This window comes from Rhea pennata, chromosome 2 (assembly GCF_028389875.1).
Source record: "Rhea pennata isolate bPtePen1 chromosome 2, bPtePen1.pri, whole genome shotgun sequence".
NCBI classification, from domain to species: Eukaryota; Metazoa; Chordata; class Aves; order Rheiformes; family Rheidae; genus Rhea; species Rhea pennata.
The window spans coordinates 143146520-143171598 of record NC_084664.1 but is presented as its reverse complement, the minus strand read 5'-3'; the positions used below and the strand labels follow the sequence as shown (position 1 = coordinate 143171598).

Genomic DNA, 25079 nt, shown 5'->3' with positions numbered 1-25079 from the left:
TTGTGCAATACCTATGTTGTTTCTACAACATTTTGGTAATTCTTCTACTTATTTTATACATATGCATAAATAACAAAATATTAACTTTGAATAATAATCTTTATTTATTAGTTTACTTGTAAAAGGTACATTGTAATCCTGAGCTACTGCTTTTATACATTTATCATCATACAAAGACAGATCATTTACAGTTTGTTCATTTACATTTATTGTGCTCAAAAATCCTTATCTTAATATCATTTTGTCCTTGCAGGAACATAGATAATTTAAATTACATGTATCCCTGAAACATCCACATTAATTTACCCATCTGACCCCATTTTCTAAATTACTACTGTCATCTAAACCACTCAGGACATTCCTTCTGAATTTAGCAAAAACTTGTTTAAAACTATAAAGATGGGCAGTGCAAGAACTGGTCCCTCAATCCTTTGTGAATACATCATTAGAAAAATCTTTCTGTTTCCGTATTCTTTTACTAAGTCAGAACTAAATTGACTAGGTGTACTTTGATGGAATGATCCAAGTAATAGTTTACTCATTTTCTCATTACAGCTGTTAATGTGAAGTTACAGTGTCTCCCTTTGCAGTGACCAGTGCATCTCTCCTAAACAGGGAAAAATCTGACATGATCAGAGGAAAGTAAGAGGCAACCCATCACCACCTTATTGTCAGCTAACGACACTGAAGTATTACAAAACAAGTCATATGAAATGCTTCCCTTAGACCCTGTAAAGGAACTTGTACAAATAACCAGTGTTAAGTTCCATAATCCAAGCATGGCTTTTAGGATTTGCCAGTTAAACAGAAAGAAAAGAGGAAGGGGAGGAAAAAAAAAGAAAGAAAAAAAAGGAAGTCCCAAGATTCTTGAGGAGAAAGCATTTATTCTAACTGAAAACCATCCTGGATAAATGGAAATTTAACTGGACTACCAAAATATTGCATTTTTCTACCTGAAAAATCTCAGAGCATACAGTGTTTACAAATGTCTCTCTAGCAACAGTGTCAGTCTTTTAAAATACACTCATAAATTTCACTTCCTGAATAAGGTCACTAGGATCTTAGGCAAAAAGATACAGTAAGCAGTTCAAGCAAAATGCTTATTGCTTAGGTTTTAAAGCAAGCCACTTTGATATAGTTTTAGTTAAAATGTTAAGTACAAATGTGAAGCTATTTAGAAACACTTATAAACACTCTTGCTTTTGAATTCTTACTGATCACCAAAAAAACGGCAGACTGATTTTAACATAACTAAGGAAATGTAAAACTTAATACTGTCTCTTGGAATGAAGTTCAACACCTATAAAGACAGAGTTATGAACATGTAAACAAAGCTTTAGTATTCAGAGCTAGGGAATCTAGCAGCAAAACAAACTATTTGCATATTATGTAGTGCAATGAACATTTGTTCTTAAAGACCCCCAGTCTTAAAACTATTTTGAACTGAATGGAATCCTTACAGGAAAGGTTTTAAAAGTGTCCAGGATGCAGTATCCAGAATTACTAGATGTTCCTCAGCTATAATCTACCAATTTCTCTATGCAAAACTATGCTCTGGATAACTGACTTTTATGGCTCCCCAGTAGCAAGCTCGAATGAGGCAGATTAAACCTAGGAGATAAGCAATAGCCCAGGAAACATATGTTGCATGATATCGTCTGGCAAAATCTTGTGTCCCAACCTAAAAAGAAAGAAAAAAAAATAACTATACAGCAGTACCTGCTCTTCATGAAAAGCAAATTTTATTGACAAGCATTTCAGCACCATTTTCATCCAAGTAAAGATAGATCAGATAGATCAGATATTTTATTTGCTTAATTTCAAACAATCACAGAATAATTGAGCTTTGAAGGGGACATCAGGAGGTTTCTAGCTTTAAGCTCAGACAAGGTGGCTCAGTCCAGTCAGGACCTGGGCAACCTGCTCCAATGCCTCACAGGAAAAAAAATTCAGTAAGGGTGTTTAAACAAAAAACAAGAAGTAAGAGCCAGAAATAGTTTCTATTAGCAAAATGGAAAAATCTTTTGTAATTCATGTAACTTGCACTAAAGCCCAGATAATTTTTTATATTTAAACATAGTGAGAATCACATATATGAACATGTTTTCCCACACCTAGTTTTGGAACTGCAGGGTAACAAATTAGTTCTAATGACCACGTGGTTCAAGTGGAAAGGAAGCCAGAGTCCACTATTCATAATAGGCTAATGCAACTTGAGGATTTTAATTTGTAAATAGTGTATTACCTGGTTTTATTCATTAAAGTTTTTATGCATTGTAAAGCTATATCCGTATTTTTAACTCTTTGAAACCCACTCCCCACAGTGTAACAAGACCTATTTTCACAACTATATAACAATGTGTATTTCTGGAAACCTGGAAGTTTTGAAAGCCCTAGCAAGAACCAGATGTTCTGGTATTTCTAAAACAATGTTAAATCATTTTTCATAAGACTGAAGTTTAAGAGATAGAGAGCCAGATTTAGTGTCAGGAAAATGAGAATCTCAAAGTGTCAGAACATTTTTCAAAAACAAAATTTATTTTTCTAGTTAACTGTGATAATTAAACCTATGGTTTTAATAGGGAAGGAAAAAATACGTAAGCTTAAGGCCTTTGCTCAGATGCTGGGGAAAGAAGAGATGGTAATTCAGGGTAGCTTCTTCAAACATGCACATCCCCTACAAAACTGCAAGTACATCACAGTACATCACTCACAGTTAATCCAACTCCAATGAAGATGCATATCATTCCAATTGTAATGTATGCACAGCAGCGTCTCCGTGGCAGTGCACTTCCAACAGAAGAACTGCAAGAAAATAATTAAGGTAAAATAATAATAATAATAAAAAAACTATTCAGTCTAAATGGGGAAAAAACAGAATGAGAATACAGGTCATCTTCAGTTATTAAAGTAGTAGGTAAAGTCAACAATTATACCAAAAAGAAAGTAAAAGACAGTCCACATATTTGTTTAAATTTGTTTATAGATGAAGATTAACAGAAATTTTAGTATTTGAAAATCTAGATACTTGCAAAGAGACCAGCGCCTGACCTACAGTTTGGGTTGCTTCATAACTTCAACAATTTATTAAAAGACCAAGGAGTGTTTCATAATATGTTCACAACATCTAAGAAACTGAAATTCTCAATGTCATAGCAATCACCTGCATAGTCTATTTCCTGGAATAATTCATCCAAAACTATTGAATCGCCAAACTCTGCCTAATTTCTTGATGATATAACCTTCCCCCCTCCCACCCAAAAAAGAAAGTTAATTGTTTCCTCAGTCAGAAACATGAAAATCTTTCATGTCCATCATGCTTCTAAAGACTAAAACCCTTTAGACATTTACAGTCAGTTTTAGTAACTTCAAAGATGTTACAAGTATTTTTTACTTTCAGATTTTCTTTTAGAGCTCTACCACAAGTTACATTAACTGCACAAATCTGCTGACAACCAAGATAGATAGTGACAGAACTTCTGAGGAATTTATCTATAAACTCCAAGACAGACAACTATGTCTCTGTCAAATTAAACAAGCTACTACAGTGCTTCAGACAAACTGAATGTAAAATTTTAGTAAATTTAATAAAGTGAAATAAAAGGTTAGATTCTCCAGTACACATCAGGAAAACATTCCAAAAGCTTGGTATTGTTTGGCAAATATATCTTGAATCAGGCATTTTTAACCACATTTTAATCATGTATTTTAATCACCTACACTGGTGAGGAAAATATGAGTATGAATGGGTAGGTCAGCTGAAAAGGTCAGAGAAGTAGAAGTGCTTTCATACAACACCTACTGCTGTCCTAGAGGTAGTTCCAAAGCATCCTGAAGCATGCTATCATCAGAAAAGTACCTCCTCCCATTCCAGGGGCTCAGCACTCCTTTAGAAGTGCTGGGATGCTTCTCCTTTGTGTTCAAAGATGCAAGCGAAAGCCATTTACATCTCATGATAGTTCAACATATTTCAGATAAACAAATTACAGAAGAAAGGAATGCTGAACTGTTCATCTGGTCATACGACCAAGCAGATTTCTAGCTCCGGTTAATTAGCTGCATAGCAAGGCCTCATATGCTTAGCATGTGACTAGATTTTTTTTTTAAAATTCATCTTAGCTTTCAAACAGATTGACTTAAGCAGCTTTACTACAGTATTATTTCTTTATAAGGAATTTTTAAAATGCTTCAAGAAAGAGTCCTCAAGCTAACATGCACAAGTTGAGCTTCAACTTGCAGGACAAGGCTTGACTATTGTGTGACCATTAATGCCCCATCTGCTATATATTTTCAAAAGAAAAAGTCAAAAAACTGTTCTGCTTAATTTCCAGGAGAAGTTACTTCAAAATAAAAGCCTCACCATACACATTTGCAGTCGGTAGTGGATGGGAGATGGGAATTCCTTATTTGAGAAATAATGGTATCTTACCATGTACAGACAACCTGACCTACTACACAAGTAAAAATAATATTGGCTCCCCCAAATCCACCCTTAAAACTCCTGTGGCTATTCTAGAAGATATGAAGTGTCTTATTCCAGTAGCACAAGGGAAACAAACAAATCTGGAGCTGAATAAAAGGGGAAAGGGGAGAGACAGCTTCCAAAACTTGCATTGATGAGTACTGAGCTTGTCAAATTGAACTACGGTTCCTCCCCTTGCAAAATATCCTAGCTATATACTCAGCGGATTGATTTTATTATTACAGAGCTGAATACTTTAAAATAAGCATTAATCAGCTAACAAGCTGGTAGAAGTATCGTATCTAATTTATCTAAAACATGCATTACATTTACTGCACTGCATATTTCACAGAGACATAGTTCGTTTGGGGAAAGAGATCTTTACCTCCGAAGCTGTCTGACTTAGGACCTTGTTTTTGCAACTATAACATTGAAACTGCCATGTTTATTTTCCACCCATATTTCCCTCGAGGTCTGCCACCTTCTATCAAATAAAACAGGTAGGGGTGGGGGGAAGAAATGAAATTATCTCCCAAAATACTATAAAAAGGAAGAAAAATAGAATAGCTTTATTTAATTGTAACTGCTTTTTTCTCTCCACAGAGGGAGAAGTTGAAATAAAGATAGTAAGTTTTAAGACCTGTTGACATGCACATTCAGAAATATTAAACTGGAGTCAAAAGGAACGACATTAAAAAATGCCAAAAGATGCTGTTTTCATTTGTTGACTCACAACAAAGCCGTCTGGAAGGCAGTTCTTTTTTTCTGAGCTGCTGCTAAGGCACTTGCCAGACCTTTCGGCAGCAGCAGAAGATAGAAAAGATAAAGCCAATGCAGTTTGAGGTAGTAATTATAAAAGAAAAAAATCTCAAGAGAGGTTTTCCTTTATCATCCTATAGGCTTTACAGTGCAAAGGTGTTAAATGTTCATTAGAGGTCTTCATCATTATGACACACCTTAAAAAAAAAGGGTAAGTGCATTGTAAAAGAAAAGGAAAAGTTTATATACAGCTTGGGAAAGACAGCAGCAGACAAAACAGTGATTCTCCCTTCTCCCATCATTAAACAGGAGAGAGATTCTAGAAGCCCTCTCTAAAACACCCACATGTTTGGAAAGAGGGTGATAAATATCTGAGATTTTGTATTTTAAACACACAAAGATAATCCTCTATACTACCAAATAGAAGTGTTTTGCAACAACTTACTCATTAATTGCATTTGTTGTTTTGATGCGGTAGATAATGTGCAACTAACTGCCTGTGTCAGGCAGAACTAATACAAATCGTAGAGCTCTCAAACACCTTAAATATATTGGCATGAGCAGGCTTGTCTATTTCCAAAGACACCTGAACATTTACAGAGTAAGTTATTTTATTCTGTGCATCACAACTCATTTCCTGTTTCTTAATAAGTTTCTTTACAAATGAAGAATATGGAAAAAATAAAAGTTACAGTTGTGACCACATTGGTGGCAGGTAGATGGAATTTAAAAATAAACAAAATAAAAGGAAACTAAAGATACTGTTTCACCTAGCATCCAGATAGGTTGTTTTGTTTAATTTATGTATTCTAAGGCATAACTGCTTTATTTTCTTAGAACATTACTATTTCATTTTTGACTCTTGGGTGTAATGAAATTGTATTCTTTGAATCCTGACTTCCCCTTGCATTCTTATTAAGACCTAGTTTGTGACCACTTACTTGGCTAATGCAGACAATCTGTTTACAGAGATTTATTGCAGAATGTATTAGAGACTTCACACATGCTTATTCATACAGGTATACAAAATTTAATTTTACCAATATATATACACACCATTGAGTGTTATGTCCTAAAAAAGACTTTAAGATTTTATCTTTAGGTTCACAAGCAATTTTAAAACAAAGTTTTTGAGAGAAAAACCTTGAAAAGAATTTGGTATCTAGAAGTCTCAACAAATGTCTTCGGGGGAGGAGGGAGGTAGAAAAGGAAATCTAGTGTTGCCATGATTGACGGTGCCTTTTGCTTCAATCTATTCCATCCTTTCTTCAGACAGTGTTCGGCTGATTCAACATAAGGTATTTTCACATTCGACTACTCAGCTACTAATGAAGAAAGCTGTGTGATAATTTCCTGAAACTGAACAATACACATTCTCTTCTGACTACAGGTACAGTGACCTCTGAAAAAGGATTAGAAAAAGCAGTGGGTCACTGTAGTTGTTTATTCAATCATCACGAGTCAAAGTTCTGCCTCACCTACACTGTGCCCTAAATACTTGCATAAGAAGTCCTTAAGCATGTCAAAGTGCAGAACTCCTGACTGTCACCATCTCAAACACAGAAAGAGATCAAACCACCCATTCAAAGCTAAATTGTAATATTCAATAATTTGCATCCTAAGCCAGAGGACAAAAGTCTCTATTTATTAGAATTTGTTTTGTATTCTGCAACTCTTGCAGTTGCCAGTTAAGCTGTAATTTACACAAATTATACAGCAGGGATGCTCCAGTTTTACTGTGTACAGATAGTGCACTGTAGGCAAGCTTTGCACTTTGAAGAAGTTTCAAGTAGATTTTAAAATACAACCTACATAAATCAATAAAAGACAAACTAAAAGATCACATGGTATAACTTTTGGATAATTACTTGGTTGTTTTGTTTTGGTTAAACGGCAAATCATTTTGTACTTAAGGATATTCAAGTAAAAGGGATAAACTGGGGTCAGCTATCAACATTAATTGCAATTAGTTTTAAAAAGCTGAAAAATTAAAAATTAAAAAACAAAAAAACACTGAATAAGAAGGAAAGGAAATAAGAAACCCTGCCCGTAACCTGTAAAACAACATCTCGTCAAGATCCTTAGCTTATTTGATTTAAGCAAACAAGTCCACTATTCCATACCCATTTACACTCTTGAGGTTAAATGCATCAGCAGACTGACTTCTCTATCAAATACTTCAGTAACAGGTTTCAATCCTTTCACTCGAAGTTCAGTTTGTGCTGTGCTGACACTCAAAATACATTTATCCTAAGCATTCTTATTCCCAAGGGACCTGCCAGCTTTTCTTAGAACGTGCAATTCAGCTATGGTTCTCCCTTTTTCGTGTAAGTTATTTGCTCCTTTAACTGGAAAAAATATTTGCCTTTCAAGGGAAGGCAAATCTTCAAATAAACCAGTCAGTCCTATTTCACACCCTGTGGTTGAGATGCCAAGCAAAATTAAGGTAGCTTTTAATACTATTAATACTAAACAAATAAACCAACCCTGCTCTTCCGAGTCTTGTATTCCAGTTTAATTCTTCTCTGATGCAAGTAACATCTCCCTCTTGCTGAAGTAATGTCAAATGAGTAGACAAAGTATACCATAGTAACTCACAAACATTAAACAGGCTGATGCAGTAACATGCTTAATACAAATTAGTACAGTTTATGAAATGAAACCTCTTTCAAATTAACAAAAAATTATTTCCTTCCCTTCTTTCAAAACAAGGAGAATTGAACTCTATATTCAAACGTGACGTCTGATTAACTACATGAAGTGATAAGATTTCAAGGACATTAAAAAAAGTTTCCAAATTTTTAATTTTACCAACCCAGCTGTGTCAATTGTTAGCAGCTTACTTCTGCCTCTGACAAAAATCAATCAGAGCATTTTAATAAATGCAAGTTTAATATATCAAAGTTACAGATCTGTGCCTAACAAGGGGAGAATTCACATGTACATGAACATGCTCTTTAGTCATGAAATTCAGGTGAGCAAGGCAAAACAATACGCATGACAGACATCTCACACAAAAGACTTTTACAAAAGAAACTTTGGCAACATATTTAAAAGTTCATGTATGCAATTCTGTTCTCAGAAAACTTACATTTTTTTGCAGTGTGGGCATTTTGCCAGTGTGTTAAACCTCAGTTCCATCCACTGTAAAAAGAGAAGAAAAAAAAGTTGAGAACTGGCCTGAGAAAGCGTTTGCTTTACTTCATGCTAAATGTCACTGTGAAAACATTTTGCTTCTCAGGCTCTCTCTGATTTGTTTCTTGCTTTCTTTCGTAAATACGATGCCCTTTTGTCAGTGGCAATTTAGGATTGGGTTTTCCATGTGAAAATTTCCCATGACTTGTCTTATTATTACAAGACTTGCTTGACGCAATGCAATCCCATCCACAGGGACAGTATAGGCAATGTGATAATATTAACATTGTTTTTTCCTCTTATTTCCAAGACTATGAACATACCCTGAATCAAAATAAATGTTTTCTTTGGCACCATTAGACAGATGTATTTTCCCATCTTTCCCTAACTCTTGCATCACTTGCTAAAATTAAGTGTTCGCATAAAGGTTAAAGAATAAAGGTATTTACTTTCTAAAATATAAGTTTTATTTACATAAAGGTACAGTACTGACTACTTCGATAACATTTTAAAGAACTAACATGTAAGAAAACCTATATAGTATAGTCACAGACTTCCATGCAGAAGTGGGCATGGGGATCTGGGATAAAGCCTTAGCAAAAGTAACACTGTACAATGTTATCTTGAACAAATGAGAGTCATACACTGTTTTTAAAACAACAATATTTGTTAAATCTCATTCTGCGATGATACAAGTATTGAATACCTGATTTTAACATGTTTGCCTTAAACAGGGGTATAAGAATATTTCTCTTCTCTTTGCAAGTAGTTATACTGTAATGGGTTAAACTGTGATACAGTTTAAAAACAAACCAGCAATCCAATCAGCATTCCTTCAATCCAGTCACCTACTCCAAGAGGTGCAAGGAACCATTTAGACACTGAATATAGCTAGCACTACTGTCTCTGAGGACTACACTATTTTCTTTTTTCTTGTGAAATCTCCTTCCTCACATATACAGGTCAGGAAACTGCCATTGCCAATATAATACAGTACAGTTCTATGGTGGAAGTGTAGAAGTCTGGAAACTCTTCAGTTTCTGCTCATCTTTTAACAGACAAGTCCTACTCTGTCAATAGGTGTTGAGGGTAGGGAGAAGAGATATCACTACTTGCCCTAGACTAAAAAGTTTTCACTTTGTTAATTCTTGCTTATCATATCTGGAAACCAGTTACAGCTTTCTGGTCACATATTTACGTGGATCTTGCTGGTGTTCATATAAAGGACCCAGTCTAAACACAGGACCCTGGCTCTTCTCTGCTGCCTTTCAAAACTGGAGGGAGTTAGCACTGTTTCCTGGTTAAGTACACACACAATTCTCACATCCCCTCCCCTGATAAATTACAAAGAGTCATGACACAAATTATTTTCACAGGAACAAGCTACAGCACAGAATACTAATGCCTCCATTCAGATTCTCCTTATCTGAAGGAGAAATCAGAAGTCAGTCTACTGAAATGAGCTGTATTATTGTATCTGCTATAAACAAGCAGATAGGCAATTGTAATGAATAAGACCTAGACACATCACAACATCATTTAAACCCTGAGAATGAATTCATGATTTTACATACAAACCTAAAATCACAGGCTTATAGAGCTAAGCCAATAGAATCTTACTTTCATCAAAAAGCTTGTCTCGTAGTATTCAGAGTATGACAGAGACCTTCAAAAGGCTGGCAAACAATGTTATTTATTTCTAATGGGATTAATTCTCCACTACAAACAACTCCTTTAGTTTTCTCTGTTTCTAAAGTATCAGTTTACACTACAAGTTTTATTGGAGGGGAGACAGGGAAAGCATTTGCTTACAGAGACTCAGTCAAACTGTTTTCCCATAATTCTAACTTCTATTTGACAAACTAAACACCTGAAATGAAAACTTCTGTAATAATCCCCACCCAAGTGACGCATTTTATGGGCATTGATTCTACCTCTATATTCTTGACACAGAAATACATTAACTATTCACATGCATCCATGCAAAGCACTAATCAGTTTCCCTTGGTTTTACAATAGGGATAAATGAGATAACACACAGTTGGGGGATGGAGACAGACCTCTTCAGAAGTATTCTTTCAGCTATTTAGAAAACAGTTCTAGAAATAGACAGAAACCTAACTCCAGGATTTAAATTTAACATCTTTGTAATTCAATTTCATTTCTGCACACTAGACTTATCCCAGGGTAGGCAATTCCTCTTACAACAATCATTAATGAGTAACTTTGGATGGATTTTAAGATTCCTGATGAATTACTATCTGTATTTTTACTTGATATAAAAATATACTCAAATGCCTAAAAGCTCCAATTTTTGTGGGAGCTAACAGAAGCACTGATAATCTGTTTTCATTGCAAGTTACCTGGAAGTCACAGAAGCATTCTGTTATGACTTCTGCAGACACAGGAAATATTATCAACAAGAAATAAAGCCACCTTGACAAGTTATTCAAACTACACTAATTCAGATCATGTTTGCAACACAAAACGCCCTACAAAAAAAAGCTTACTTTAAAAAAAATTATAATTCTTGGAGTTTTGGTGGATTTAACAAGTAGTTTAACCTCAGGTTTGAGGTGAGTATTTTCATTTATAGTCCAGGATGCTTTAAAGTACTTAATCTTGTTTCAAGCTACTAATAAAACTCGAGGCTACAGTTATGGGACATTTAGCCTCCCAATAACAACGGGAGATTTTTCTAACTGAAATAATACAATGAAATAGAACAATAATCCAAGTCACTGATTAGATGTACTGAAACACTGATTTGAAATTTGGAGAAGTCCTAAAACGTCTCAGCGCTGAGCGGAGAAATCGCTGAACGAACGCAGCAAGCTTTCTTCCTTCCGAGGGTAGGCCTGTTACTAGCCCATTCAGTACGGGAGTACGGGGGAGGGCAGGAAGAACGCGCACACGTGTACACACGCACACACACACGTACGTACGCATGTTTAGGCAGCTATACACAGCTGTGTCTGCCAAGCAGAGCTTTCCCCCACCCCCCCGGCCTTCTGGAAAGCAAAATGCCTACATAAATTAAAGCATTTCCCAGTTTCTGGGAGTTTCTGAAGAATCTCGGGTATTTCTCTTAAGATAATACTAAAAATCCACCTATGCTTGAAATTGATGAGTCCGGAGCAAGGAAACTGACACAGTACAATCGATGAAGTAGCTTACCGCAGCCTTGCCTTCCTCGAGGGTCTCTTCGAAAGCAAGGCAGCAGCAGGAAGATGAGGGGGGAGCTGGGATCACCCCTCTCCTGCCTGTCATCGTTCCCAAAGGCAGCTCAGTCTCATCCCTCTCTCAGCCACAAATCACAGGCAGAGGCCTCTGCGAGTGGGGGTAGGGGAATGACTTACTACAAGCTGAAACATTAACTCAGCCACAGTCCAAATCCATGGTCTTAAAAAAGCCAAGACCAGATCAGATTGTAGTTTATCAGGACAGTCAAATTATCACCTCAGCCTCCTTTTCTGTTCTACTACTTTTTTGCATTTGTCTGAACTCCAAATCTGCCAGAAACAATAGAAACGTAAACATAAGAAAGGCTATCAGGTTATCCAAGATAAAAATCTAATGAATAAAAACGCCAGTAATTACTGATAGTTCACCTATAGCATCAACTCAGTCCTAAGTTACTTCTACATTTGCTTGTATCTTCTGTCTACTATTTATAAATAAACAGAACATTCCAGCATAAAACCTGTCCAAAAGACCATACATTTAAGTTGTTATTTAATTAGTACTTGATGATGCTCCATAGCAATGAGTGAGCTTTGGATAATTTACAAAGAACATGTATCAGGGGATAATACTAAGTTGTCTTTCAGAACAAGGGCATTAAAAAAAAAAAAAAAAAAAAAGAAAAAAAAATCTGCAGAAGCTGGGATAGCCCAGCCCATAATTATGCTTTTATACGGCATGAAGTAACTTCAGAGCAGGTGGACAAAGAGATACTCTTAGGAGACAACATAGAACAAGCAATAGACAATTTTAAGTTTTCCTCCCCAGTTCTTTTTTCTCCCCCCTCCCCCTCCTTCTCCTTCAAACTGCCAAGTGAAGTAAAAAATCTTATCTGGCTGTTGAGAGATATCTAGCATTGTATTTTTTCTTTACAAAGCAAGATACTAAACTGCAGACATATCTTCAGAAAACTTGAGTTTCTAGACTGGCTAAAGCACTTCCTCTATTTTTTGCTGCTTCTCTGCCTACTCCCAAACCCAAGCAATTTGCTGATTTTTCTTAGTAAAATTTGTATTTGTAGAATCTAATACATTTTCTAGCTTTTTCTGTTACTAAGATTGGTGGTAAAGGTCTATCAAATGAAAGTGAGAAAGAGGTCTCTTTTCTTAATTGCTCAGTATAAGAGAATACAACTTTGAGTTTTCTGAAGATACTGAAGATTTTTAATGTACTATGAAACTGTACATCAGTCTTACTGGCAGATAGGTCTGTGAAGTTCCAAGTGATGCATTTCCCAACATGTAGCTGTCAGATCTGAAGTCACATGTACAATACCAATTAGAAAACTTAGGTTTTTTTTAGGGCACAATCTGGTAGTTAAGGGTTAAAAAAAAAAAAAAAAGTAGCCTTTAAATATTTTTTCTTACATTATCCTAACTTTTCAGAGCAGAATGCCACCTAAGGAAGTTCATACTGTAAACTGCAGTATTAACTTGGTCTACACTTACAGAAATAGAATAGAGGAACTAAGATTCAAAAACATCCATGCTTATGAGAGTACTCAAAGACAGATGAAGAGTTTAGTGAAAAGAATTTGGTTCTGTGATGCTGACTTTTCCTAATAAAACATTTTGGGATTAAATCATGTAGTAGAGATGCTCTTTTGTGTTAAGAGAACAGATTAGAACTTTATACCATAACTGTCTACAGTACTGCTTTTGCCTGTGCAGTTTTAAAGCACTTCTAAAACACTAATTGTGTTATAAAATTAAATTACAACTCAGTACCAGACTACAGTGTTTATCCAGGTGCCTAAGTTTCTAACACACGATAAAACAAACAAACCACATGCATATACTCCACTCCAGCTCTATTTATGTAGTTACAGACTTCTGTTCTTCAACAAGCTTCAGCAAGGGTATTTTTATATATTTTATATATAATATACATTGTGTGTGTGTGTGTGTATACATATAAATATATATATATATAGTCTGAATTAATAGAGAGTGTTCCTCAAGCATCTCTAATATTTTTTTCAGATGCTAAATGTAAATTCACAAATCAAGTTGCTATTCTCCTTAAAAACGTGTTAAAGTCACCTTTTGCTCCCTACATTCTTCATCTACTATAGTAGTTAAGCCATTATTACTCACTTCACCGATCCTCAAAAATGATGTAAGATATCGAGGAACAAGTCTATTCCATTATAAAACTCACCACAAGCAAACCCTTGTCTCACTATGGATATTTTATCTAAGCTAACATGGAGCACAACCTCTGCCTCCTTTCACGAGATGCACTTGAGTCATCACGGGCCCTTACCTATCTTACAAGCCTTGTTCCAGGAACGTAACAACACTAAAGACTATGTAGGCATTCAGTTGTACCACTTATGTTAGCCACTTCTTAGAACTAAGAAACCCAACAAACTCACTCTAGTGCTGCTGAATGGTGAAGTTAAAGCTAATATACTTACTTATGTATTGCAAAATTCAAATATGTCAGTCCGTTATTTATGTAAAATGTTGCAAAAATGGCTTACAGTAAAATAGTACTTTTGCATTCTTTGCTACAAAAGGGGAAGAAACTTTCAGTCTCAGATATAAACCAAAAACTCCAGTCCCATAACAACTGACCGACAGGCTAATGGGACGAGCTATGATAAGAGCTTCCAGGGGTCCACATGGCAATGGCAGAACCTGTATCATCTTAGCCGCTGCAAAACACGACTACCATTGCAAGTCAAAACAGAACCTAAAAGTACAAATTCCTTTTCCAATACTGTCCACTCACATCTTTAAGGAATAACTCTGACTTTGAGCTTCATCCATCAATATAATGGAACAAACACTGAAAGTTTCCTTGAAAGTATTTGTGTAGATAATAAAATACAGACTATACATCCATGGCAATATGCACACAGATGGAACCTTAGTGTCTTGACAAGAGTAGAGTGAGGCAATATGCTCTTAGAAGTGCTTACAATAGTTTGAGCGATAGCACATTTAGGTGAGAAGGAGAATCTGATACTTTACTTACAAGGAACGTATTTCCACAGTGCCCACACACCACTCTTGTTCCGTCTGGTTGAACTGGCAAGGCAGGCTGAGCTGGCTGCTCTTCTGGAATCAGCATTACTGGACCAAGAGTAATGATGCGTCTACTGTGTTAAGAACATTACATGTAATTAAACTAGCAAAGGGGAAGGATGATGTATTTAGGCAGTTAGCTCAGTCAGTCACTACCAAATATGTTACACTTCTAAATTATAATCTAATTTTTAAGCAGATGATGCATCCAGTTTTGGTCTCTCTCATTGTTTTTTTGTTTTCCATTTTGAAAACATCTTCTTTCATTATAAGATCATCCATGCATGCCAGATCCCTGTAGAGATCAGAGACTTGCAATCATATGGCAGAAACACCTAAGGAAAAATCTTGATATCCATGCTGAGCAAGCCTGTGAATTGAAATGCACATATCTATATGGAAACAAATAGGAGTAAGGATTCTGTCATAACCTAGTCCTCCTTCCCAAGTCAGATATTCCTTCTTCCCACAGTACTAAGAAGTCAATGTAAGTAGCCTCTCTGCATTTTTATAGTAAAAGTTCCATTCAAATGGAGTGAATTAAAGAAAAACACCTAAGTTTGAATAAACACAAGCAATCAATTTACCTTAAGAAAAAAAATAAGTATGTTTAATGTGTTTCCAATTTAATTATATAATTTGTCCATCAAAAAAAGTGACAGTACACAAATTAAGCAATTCAGAGCAGGGTGAGGATCAGACTTCCTGGTATGAAAGAAGTGAAGGGAAAACTAGAAGTATTGTTTAATTTGCACTGCATCTCTCCTTATAAACAACAAAAAAAAACGTGGCCTATGTGGCTTCCTTTCAGGCTAAAGCCATCCCTTTAGAGCATATTCCTCAACTCTGCTTCAAAGTACTGTGATTTTGCTCATCTTCCACTAAAACAGATACATAAGCTATCTTAGGAAAGCTGCTGAAGAGACATACACTTTCAGAAAACATTTTAATAAAACTAAGGAGTTTCAGATTCAGCCTTGTTACCAACCATATCATGTATTACAATTGAAGTATCCCATGAACACTTTGAAAAGGTATTTGCAATTTTTTGATGTTTTCCCCATACTGCATTAGTTAAAAAATCTTCCTCATTCTCTAGCCCCAAATCTCTCATGATTCAAAACTAGAAGAGTCAGCAGGCTGGTGGCTATGGCACACAATGTGATAGAACTTCCACTTAAGTATCTGCAGATCCAGCTTTCACTTCAGTTTCTCCCATTAGTGCTACACCACTTCAAACCAACTTCTAGCTCTGTGGGATCTTTAATACTATAAGCCCAATGGTAAGAACGCTCACTGCGGCAGTTGTAGACAATGTGTAAGCTAAAGTAGAAGAGTTGAGAGGAGAGATGGTACCTCAGGGTAATAAAGAAGGGAAGACAAGAATGAAGCCGACCTATTTCTCCTTTTCTGATTTCATTCTGAAATCCTTACTCAGAATGAGGCAGAGTAACCTGTGTATTTACAGTAATCAGGACTACAGGAAATTATGAATGCTACTCCCCAAAAGCGAGAAGTGGTTTTCTTCTCTGTTGTTCTTTACATTGTATGTTCCTTATGCAAGATCTAATAAATAGGAAATACATGATTGAGACTATCATTAAATACAACAGAAGAACAGTTAAGTTTTTCTCTTTGAGTAAGTTAATCTAAAAATCAAGATGACACTACCACTGTCTATGCAGTAATTCCCTTATACTCTTAAGTGTCTGTACAAGCTCTGCCTGGGCTTGAATGTCTTCTAGTTTTAAATACTCAATGCATGGTATGTCACTGCTTTAAAGAAAATGATATAAAGCATTTATAGTTTGTTTACTCTTACCAGTTTGGTCGCGGACAGCCTATTTTCCGAGATGTATCCTTACAGATAAGCAGACAATTACATTGACATCTAACATACTTCTTCCCTGAAGGAGGATTTTTGATTGGCTAAATGAAAAACCACACAACACACATGAAAAGTTACAGCAATTCATTTTTTCCATACATCCCCCCCATAAATTATTTTGTTTTGTTTATACTTTTACACAACAAGTTTATATTAACAGAGAAATACAGTTCTTACAGAAGGAAACCTGAGAGTCAGGACAAAATTGAAAGTTTTCTCTCTCCCCAAAGAAAGAGAAAAAAAAAGATGCGTATTTTCTCACCAGAACATATTTGGCAACAGACTAATTCTGCAAACGAACTGAAATCCGTATTTTAGCAATAAAGAATTCAAGTCTTCAGTATAGTTCTTTTTTCAAGTGTAAGCTTAAGCAGTTGTATATTTTTTTTAAAAAATAGACAAAATATCAAGAAAGCCTCCGTGCCTGGTACAGTGACTTTATTTAGAAATAAGGGACTCAAAGCCTGGCTCACAGTTACTAAGAGACTATGCAGATATTGCTGAGCTGTCATCTTATTTTAAACTGTACTGCAGTTATCTTCCTTAAAGCTGGGAATCAAGTTTCCGGGTTTCTTTCAAACAGAAATTCACAGGTCTCAAAAGCTGTACAATCCTTGAAACTGAAACATTATAGTTTCAGAATCAGTATAGGCAAGAAAAGTTCTCCACTCTTACTCCTAAGTGAAAGACATTTTCCTAAGGATTTAAGGTTTCCTGTTCTTTGGATAAGGCTAAAAGTTATTCCCTCCCCATCCCACCCCGTATACATTACAATCCACAATTTTCCATGTAAATGTCTCCAAATAGCTGTGGACCAGTGCAGTATCAGATCCCAAAACTGTCAGACAGAAGAACTACAAGGATCTCAAGAGCTAAAGATTTGCGCTAAGAAAGGGTGGAGGGAGGCAGGGACATAAGAGCCAGCAACCACTGCAGTAGGTGGAAAAGAACCCACAATTCCTATGTTTTAAAATTATCATGCTATGGTTTGTTAGCTACCTGACATATTGACTGAATTATTTCAGGGAGAAAGAACAGCTCCAGGAGAACATGCATGGATCAGGCACTTTTCTTCTACTCTTAAAATTATTAAATTCTTTATTCTTTCACCATTCTTTACATATAAGTAATTACTTAAAACCTTTACCTTTTATTCTCTGCCTCAGAAAGAAACATTTCAACCAGTAAACTCCATAATACAAAGATTTATTCCAACTGCTTATGATCATCCTTGTGCTAGCAATCCTTGAATGCGCTAGCACACTAACAGTTGTACTGACAGATCTTTTGTAGGGATGTCAGTGAGTGACTCACCCTTTGCAGGCAAGGACATGAATTCCAACAGCTGTACAGTTCTACCTTTCCCCCCTTCCCTCTACAAAAAGAAAATGTTAAAAATCCATTTTTACCGTAGCTTCATTGCAAACTGTGCACTTAACAACATGTTGGTGTAGCTTGCCATCCAAATTGATTAGTGATTGGCACACGCGGCAGTTTATTACAGGAACACCACTGGCATCTGGACTTGCAATTGCAGTATATGGAGGAGGAAGCTCTGCTGCAAGAGATCATGAAACCTCAGTTGAGAAACCAAACAGGGTCTCCTAGAACACCATAAGCAAATACTGTCTCCAAAAGCCACAACCTTAGAGAAAAAAAAGTTAGTGATTAGTATAAACATAAGACAAGTTTAAGCTTACTTTCCCCTCCCCCACAGCCCCTATGCAATGGTACATCAATTCTAGTTCTACATGAAGCATATCAGCAATAGTCCACATACTTCATCAACTGATCTGCCCTTCTGGGGCAGTTTAGAGGCTCATCTCTGCAACAATATTTATTCATTCAAATATTTATTTTTAAACCAACGTTTAAGGAATTTATGAAGAAGGAGGAAAGAAAAAAAGCCACACACAGATTAACAGAAACCAGAAATTGGCTCTGAGAAAAATGGCAGATTAAACAAGATATACATAGTCTAGGTTGACAGAAAAGCCATAATCAACTAAGCCATAATCACTGATACAAACATCTGGAGAGACTGATACAGAGACAAGTATGTATAGCATGGCAGCAAACAGTAACGTAAGAATACAGAAAAGTCCTGTGAAGTTAAGGAGGAAATGAATGGAAATGAACAGATCCAGAAGACTAAGATATTAAGCCTCAACTAGCATTTGTGCATTATCGCATAGTTAACAGAAGTCAAGACCCTCTGAATTTAGAAGAGCAGAGATGAGTTCACATGCAGCAGATTCTGAAGCAATCCAAGTCAGATCTTTGCTTGAAAGTGATAAAAAAATGCTGGTATTTTGAGGTGCAACAAATTTATGTTATCATGAAGAAAGAAGCTGAGCTGAACCTTTAGAGCTTCTGCTTTTAAGACTTCCAAATATTTTAGTTGACCAAAAGCCTAAACATGAATGCACAAGGAGGTTTTCAGTCATTTAACACAGATCAACACAATGGAGAAATGTAATGCCCTACTGCCCCTGTGGAAGGGCAGATTCCATCTTCACCAGTCGCGAGTCCACGAAAGGACGAGAAGGAAACATTCAAAATCTTTCTAAGTTTAAGAATCCATGGAACATAAATGTATTATAAATGTATTATAAATGAGCTGTCCAAAGGAAGAAAGACCCCATGAACAATTCAAACTATTTTGTAATTACATCCAAAAAGCCAATAAAAACTTCAGACAAATAATGCAATTAGCCTTCCTTCGTTTTTATTAACAGCACTGAAAAAAAGCTAAATCTGGTGGAAAAAATTCACAAGGTGCTATCAAAGCTAACAAGCTCAACCATTATATTTATCTCTATAAAGAAACACCAATCAGTACTTAACTCTATTTTAATGAGAATACTGGAGAGATGCAAGAAACCCGGTCTCTTCTTCGGATCCAAAAAATCATGGCAAGACTTTTAAAGCAGCAGCACTGTTCAACGTTCTCTCGCTTTGTTGCATGCCGTATAAACTATCCAGATCATTACTTGGGTTTAGCTCACCAAGGCAGAAGCAAAAAGCTGGGCACCTTGAAGAAGTCTGGCAGCTGGAAACATTCCCAAGCCTATTAGATCGCTATAACTGCAGAAAACAGTTTTTGAATTTGGACAGTTGACACAGCAGTTCTTAACTGTGAGCTTCGAAGTTAAGGTTGCTACAAGGGTTTTTTCATTTTGGCCATTAGCAGGCTGCTTAACTGTTCTGGTCTGAGCAAACAGTAAAATCTCTGACAACAGAACAGGTAGCCATAACATAAAAAGCGTACCCAGCAGCTTAACTACCAAATTCTGTGTCAGGAAATTCCTACAGTTCAAACCCAGCTCTGAGGCCTCTTCCCAAAGGCTGCTATTCTGTAATTGAACTTTGCTTTGCTCTCTCTACTTAAAGGGCAATTTTTCAAATCCTATCAGCTGGGCACAGGGCAACTATATTATAATAAAAATAAATAAATAAAAAGCAGGCAATAAATATCTTGAAGGGTACTAGAATACAAGAAAAATTCCAAGATCATGCAAAGCTAAAAGGCTCAGAAGTTTGGACTACTTTAAGTATTGGCAAGCATACATAGATTTCTATATATGCAAAAGATTCTACTTCTGTTTGCAAGCGGCAACTCTTACATTTCTCAAAATTGGTCAAAAAGGGTGTATGAGCACACACATACATTCAGTCTCTTCTTCGGCCTCATTGTGAAGCTGCTTGGCTCCCAGGTAAGCAAACTCTCTATTCCTGTCCTGCTGTCTCAGCAAGTTTAAGACACCAAGCAAATAATGGCTGCTTTTCAGAGTGGTGCTGCAGCAAGCAACACTTGCTACAGCACAGAAAGTCTGAGGTCTCTTGATGTGCAACCTTCCAACTTAAAAACTCACATTTGGAGAAGTCCCAAGAATCAAACCAGCAAAAATCCCTAATGTTAAGTAAAATTATACTGGGAGGTGAAGAGGAGAATGAAAGTATTCCCTCACCGTTTGCTGGTCATTAAATACAACGTTAAAAAGAAAAAAAAAACATTGATAGCTTTCAAAGTACCCTAATATACAAACTTTGTTATGTCCTGACAGCTTAAATCTCAGGCTAAAGACAGTATCCACAATACAGTTCATAAAGATCCATCATGTTGGATGTGACTGACGGTAGGCAAGTCACTTACACTTCGTTTCTTCTTCTCAAGAAATATAATAGTAACCAGATCAGCAGGAGTAGTGCAAAGCCCCCACGCACAGTACATCTGACACATGCAATTTCACACACCCCAAAAGCCCTCGTAGGATAGAAATGCTGTGGAAGAGATCACATATTCAACCACAGAACACTCTTCTGGAGCTCATACTTCCCTCCTCTCCAACATGCAAAAATGCAAAAACCACAGGAAACTACATCCGGCTTGCCTTGGTCAAAGAGAAACTAAGTGACACAGGACCTAAACAGAAGATAGTTTCGTTTTTGTTTAAAAGGAAGAAGAAAAAAAATCTTGGTCCTCTCCTGGGGCAGGGGGGAGGGGAGAAGGAGGTGGCAAGGAAGGGAAGTTACTGATCTATTTCAGTGCCTCTCTTAGCCCACATTAATACTGTTTTATGGAGTCCACAGGCAGAGGGCTATCAGAAGCTGTTAGGTAAAGAATAGAAATTGCTGAGAAAGCTTGTTGTATAATGTAGAACAAGAAAACTGAAAAATCACCCTATACTGGAAGCAGAGTCAATGGTCCCACCCTTTGTTTGCATGAGGTTTCTTAAGCATTGTGCTCTGGGACAACATCCAAGCCACCTTCCCTCTTCTTGGCTCCACTGTTAGAAACACTAAGCAACTATCAGTATTCAAGAGCATCCAAGCATCCACCACCTCACATCGAAAAAGGATCAACCGGATCTCAACTGCAGCCCAACAAGTGAAGAGGAGATGACCTCTTCCAAACCACGGCCTCCCCAATTTAAAGCTCAGGATTACGTATTGGGCAAGGTAGATAATTGTAAGCATGGAGATAAATCTGTTAACATACATTCAGGTGGCAGTTTTGAGTGCAGAGGATTTCTTTCTCCTTCCTCTACCCCTCCAGCTACCCCAACGTTAGCTAATGATAAACAGGGAAGTGCTATGGAAAGGAGTTTTAGAAGTAAACTTCTTTTCCCCTTGAGAATTCTTCTTCTCCCTAGACCTGACACGGGCTGGGGAAAGAGATAAAGACTGTCAGCTAGAAAGACCCTCTAGCTTGCACAGACAGGAAGCTGCTAGGGATAACTGACAGATACAGAGCAATGAACCTAGAGCTATGTACTCTCTATAATATCTTTACAAAGCAGGATTTTGAAAAATTAGGGGGAGGGAATTTTTAGGCTGACATACACGAAGTGCTACTTCATACAACTGCTTAAGGACTGATCAAGCAAGAGACTCTAAACTTCCAAAAGTATGTTTGACATTTAAGAAAGCGCTCAAGGGAGGTTCCTCCTCCCTTCTGAATACAAGGCCACTTCTCATCTCAAGTACTTCCCTTCCTCACTTCTCTGAGGGAGAAGGTACCATCTGTGCCAAATTAGTTAACATGAGTTACAGATATTCACTAGAGACACAACAGGATACAACCATTAAGTGAAGTGAGCATTTGGGCCAAACATTAGTCACTGATCTAATGTATTTTCATTACTTATTAATTGCATAATGACTTTTAAAATACATGGAAATGTACACAACAGTAACAGTTACAGAGTAAGGATTCTTAAGAATAAAAATGTTGAACAGGAGAATTTCAATTAAGGCAGATTATTGATTAAAAAAAAAAAAAAAAAAACACATACACCCTTAAGGAGTGAAAGCAATCTTACACAATTTGATGGGACCAAACAAGAAAAGTCTAATCTCTGCTATTTTTCACTCTGATACTGGTTTGTGCAATTCAGAAGTAAGTTAACAGTCAATATCAGCTACAGCACTAGAAGTACATTTTTATATTAAGGCATAGAGACCCAGTTTTCTATTGGTTTTAACATTTGCGTGTTCAAAAAACACGCAAAAAGCTCACTTGTAGCACTTCCATTAGCAATCACATCTAGAACGTTTTCATGTTGAAGTAACTTATTTTGAAATTATGTAGGAACAGTGCACATATACATATCTATTTACATACATATGTAATAGATCTATACACGTACATAAAAATCCTTATGTGCCATCCCATACACTAGAGCCAGTAAGAGCAGGACTGTAATCTTGCATTCAAAAGGCTACTGCTAGCAAAGCTACAATAATCTTATTTAGTCTCAACTCTCAGTCCTGCCTCTCCCCCCCCCCTTTTTTTTCCCTCTCCTCTCCATTCTGCTTTGTTTAAGGAGTTTAGCTGGCTCAAAAGGAGGATTGTATCCATGTATTTTGTAAACTAGGGCTTCATAAACCTGGTCATTTTCACATACTCCTACCTCCTAATTTGCATTTTAAAGTATTTTTTTTTCTCTACTACTAGATGTTCAATATTAATCAAAAAGATGGTTTCTGTAAGGCTGGCAGCTTACTATCACCAAATGAAGTTGTTATTCCAGATTTGCAACTACTGCTTGCTTTTTAAAAAAAGCTGGAAAAACCCATGGCCTTCAAACCACTTTGCAAGGGCATCCTAGTATTTTGCACGTCAAGTAACATACCGCAGAGCTAGCTACTGCTCAAGTCCGATGGCCAGAAGAACGGATCAGCGGGTAGCCCGTACTGATGATCGCTAGGGAGGAAGCGGGGACGCGGGTACTTTGTTCTTCCTTCACATCGCGCCTCTACCGGTTAACATCCTATAGCTCACTGCACTGCATCTGGCAGCTCGTAGCTGAGTATCTTCTGCCTAAATCCTACTTCTAATTAATGGGGAGAACTGAGGTCCAACAATTACACTGCAAGCTCCAACATGCGAGTTAGTTATTATAACTACACTGGTTCAGACCTGTTCTGCAACTGCGAACAACTTTTTGTTTTTAAAAAAAAAAAAAAAAAAAAAAAAAAAAAAAAAGAGAGAGAGAAAGGAGGAGAGCGGGTTCATACGCGGGTCCGGAGGCCGGTGCCCGCTCCCCTGCGGCGCCCGGCCTGCCCTCGCCACCCGGCGCCGCGGCCCCGGCAGGCCGCTGCCCCCGCCGCGCCGGCGCCCCCGCCGCGCCGCGCCGCGCAGAGAAGGGAAAAGCCGAAGGTCCGAGACGCGCCCGGAGGCGGCCGCCAGCGAGCGCCGGGGCCCGCAGCGCCGGGAGGGGCGGACGGGGCGGCGCAGGCCCCGCGCCGCCTCCCGCCGCGGCGCCCCGCAGCGGCCCCGGGGCCGCGGCGACATGGCGCCCGCCGCCCCCCTCCCCGGTCTCCGCGCGCCCAACGGCCCGGCCCGGCCCCCCCGCCCGCCGGGCTGCGGCGGGCCCTCCGCGGCCTCCCCGCCCGCCGCCCCCGCGGCTGGAGCCGGGGCCGCCGCGGCGAGAAGGTGGCGGCGGCGGGCGCCTTACCGCGGGGGCTGCTGTCCGGCAGGTACGGCGGCGCCGTGGGGGTGACACTGCCGGAGCTGGGCGCCGACAGCAGCGGGGAGCGCTCGTCCGCCCCCTCGGCGGCCATGACTGCGGCGGGGCGCGCAGGGCCGCGGCGCTCCCTCGGCGGCGGGGCGGAGGCGGCGGCGGGCACCGGCAGCGCAGGCGAAGGAGCGGGGCGGGCGGAGGAGGCGGGGCGGCAGCGGCGGGGCGGGCCGGGCCGGGCCGGGTCGGGCCGCCTCTCTCCGCCGCTGCCCGCGCCGCCGGCTAATGAGCGGGGGAGGCCGCGCCGCCTCCGCCGCGTCCCCGGCGCGGCGGGAGCGGGGCCGCCCGCGGGGCTGCAGCTACTGGGCGCCCAGGGAGGGGCTCGGGGCGGCAGCGCGATGTCCTTCCCCCGCCCTTCGCGCCCCGGCAGCGACGTGAAAGGCTGCGGCGCGGGCAGCGTCCCTGCGCGCAGAGCGCCGCGAGCAGCCGGGCGGGGGCGACGGGGACGGGGACGGGGTGTGCAGCCAGGCGCTAGCGGGCTTTGGTGTTGGCGGCTGGCTTCCTCTGGAGCCGGAGGAGGCGGGCCGACAGGGACCTCGCTGAGGCTGCAGGCACCGCGGTGCAAAGAGTAATCCCGCCCTCCGCGGGAGGTGTGAGCCCGCACGGTACGCAGCCTGCGGTTCGTCCGAGGCGGATTGCGTCCTGCCGCCGCGCTGCGCCAGGCCATCGCGCTGAGCCCGCTCCTGCTGGACGGCGCGCCGGCCGCCCCTGCGAGGGGCGCGGCCTTCCCTGCGGGCGGCGCGGCGAGCGGGCCCCGCTCCCTGCCGGAACGCGGCGGGCGCCCGACCCCGCGCGCCCCGCAGGTCCGCGGCCCAGGCACGGCCGGATGCGACAGCGCAGCGCGATACTTATTCGGCATAAAAGCAAACCTTAGCCATGACTTTCAAGGGCTATCCAACAGCCCCAAAGCAGGGTTGCACAGAACTAGTCTGCTCTCTGAAAGGCATTACTTGGAAAATAGAGATTTTCTTAAGAAGTCGGTAGTGAGTCTTAACTGGAAAACTGTATCAGATGATAGCCTAGTCTGAGTTTTC

The 25079-nt window shown here is 39.2% G+C and overlaps 1 protein-coding gene across 1 annotated transcript; it reads right to left on the bottom strand.

Annotated features, from left to right (window-relative positions):
- Positions 1–80: 80 nt before the first annotated feature.
- Positions 81–24130, bottom strand: PIP4P2 (phosphatidylinositol-4,5-bisphosphate 4-phosphatase 2). The gene is made up of 7 exons (XM_062570526.1): positions 23983–24130; positions 17929–18077; positions 16454–16560; positions 14582–14705; positions 8313–8365; positions 2715–2805; positions 81–1681 (listed from the first exon to the last, which is right to left on the bottom strand). Exons 1-7 carry the CDS (start codon positions 24086–24088, stop codon positions 1538–1540), a joined length of 774 nt encoding a protein of 257 aa, XP_062426510.1. The 5' UTR covers positions 24089–24130; the 3' UTR covers positions 81–1537.
- Positions 24131–25079: the final 949 nt, after the last annotated feature.

Bases quoted from the DNA above. Each gene is read 5' to 3' on its own strand.
- PIP4P2 (XM_062570526.1), bottom strand. From the start codon at position 24,088: ATGGCCGCCGAGGGGGCGGACGAGCGCTCCCCGCTGCTGTCGGCGCCC. The intron at 18,078-23,982 runs GTAAGGCGCCCG...GATCTCTTGCAG, and splicing joins GCCGGACAGCAGCCCCCGCG to CAGAGCTTCCTCCTCCATAT. The intron at 8,366-14,581 runs GTAAGTAAAGTA...CTCTTTTTACAG, and splicing joins ACTGTGGAAATACGTTCCTT to TGGATGGAACTGAGGTTTAA.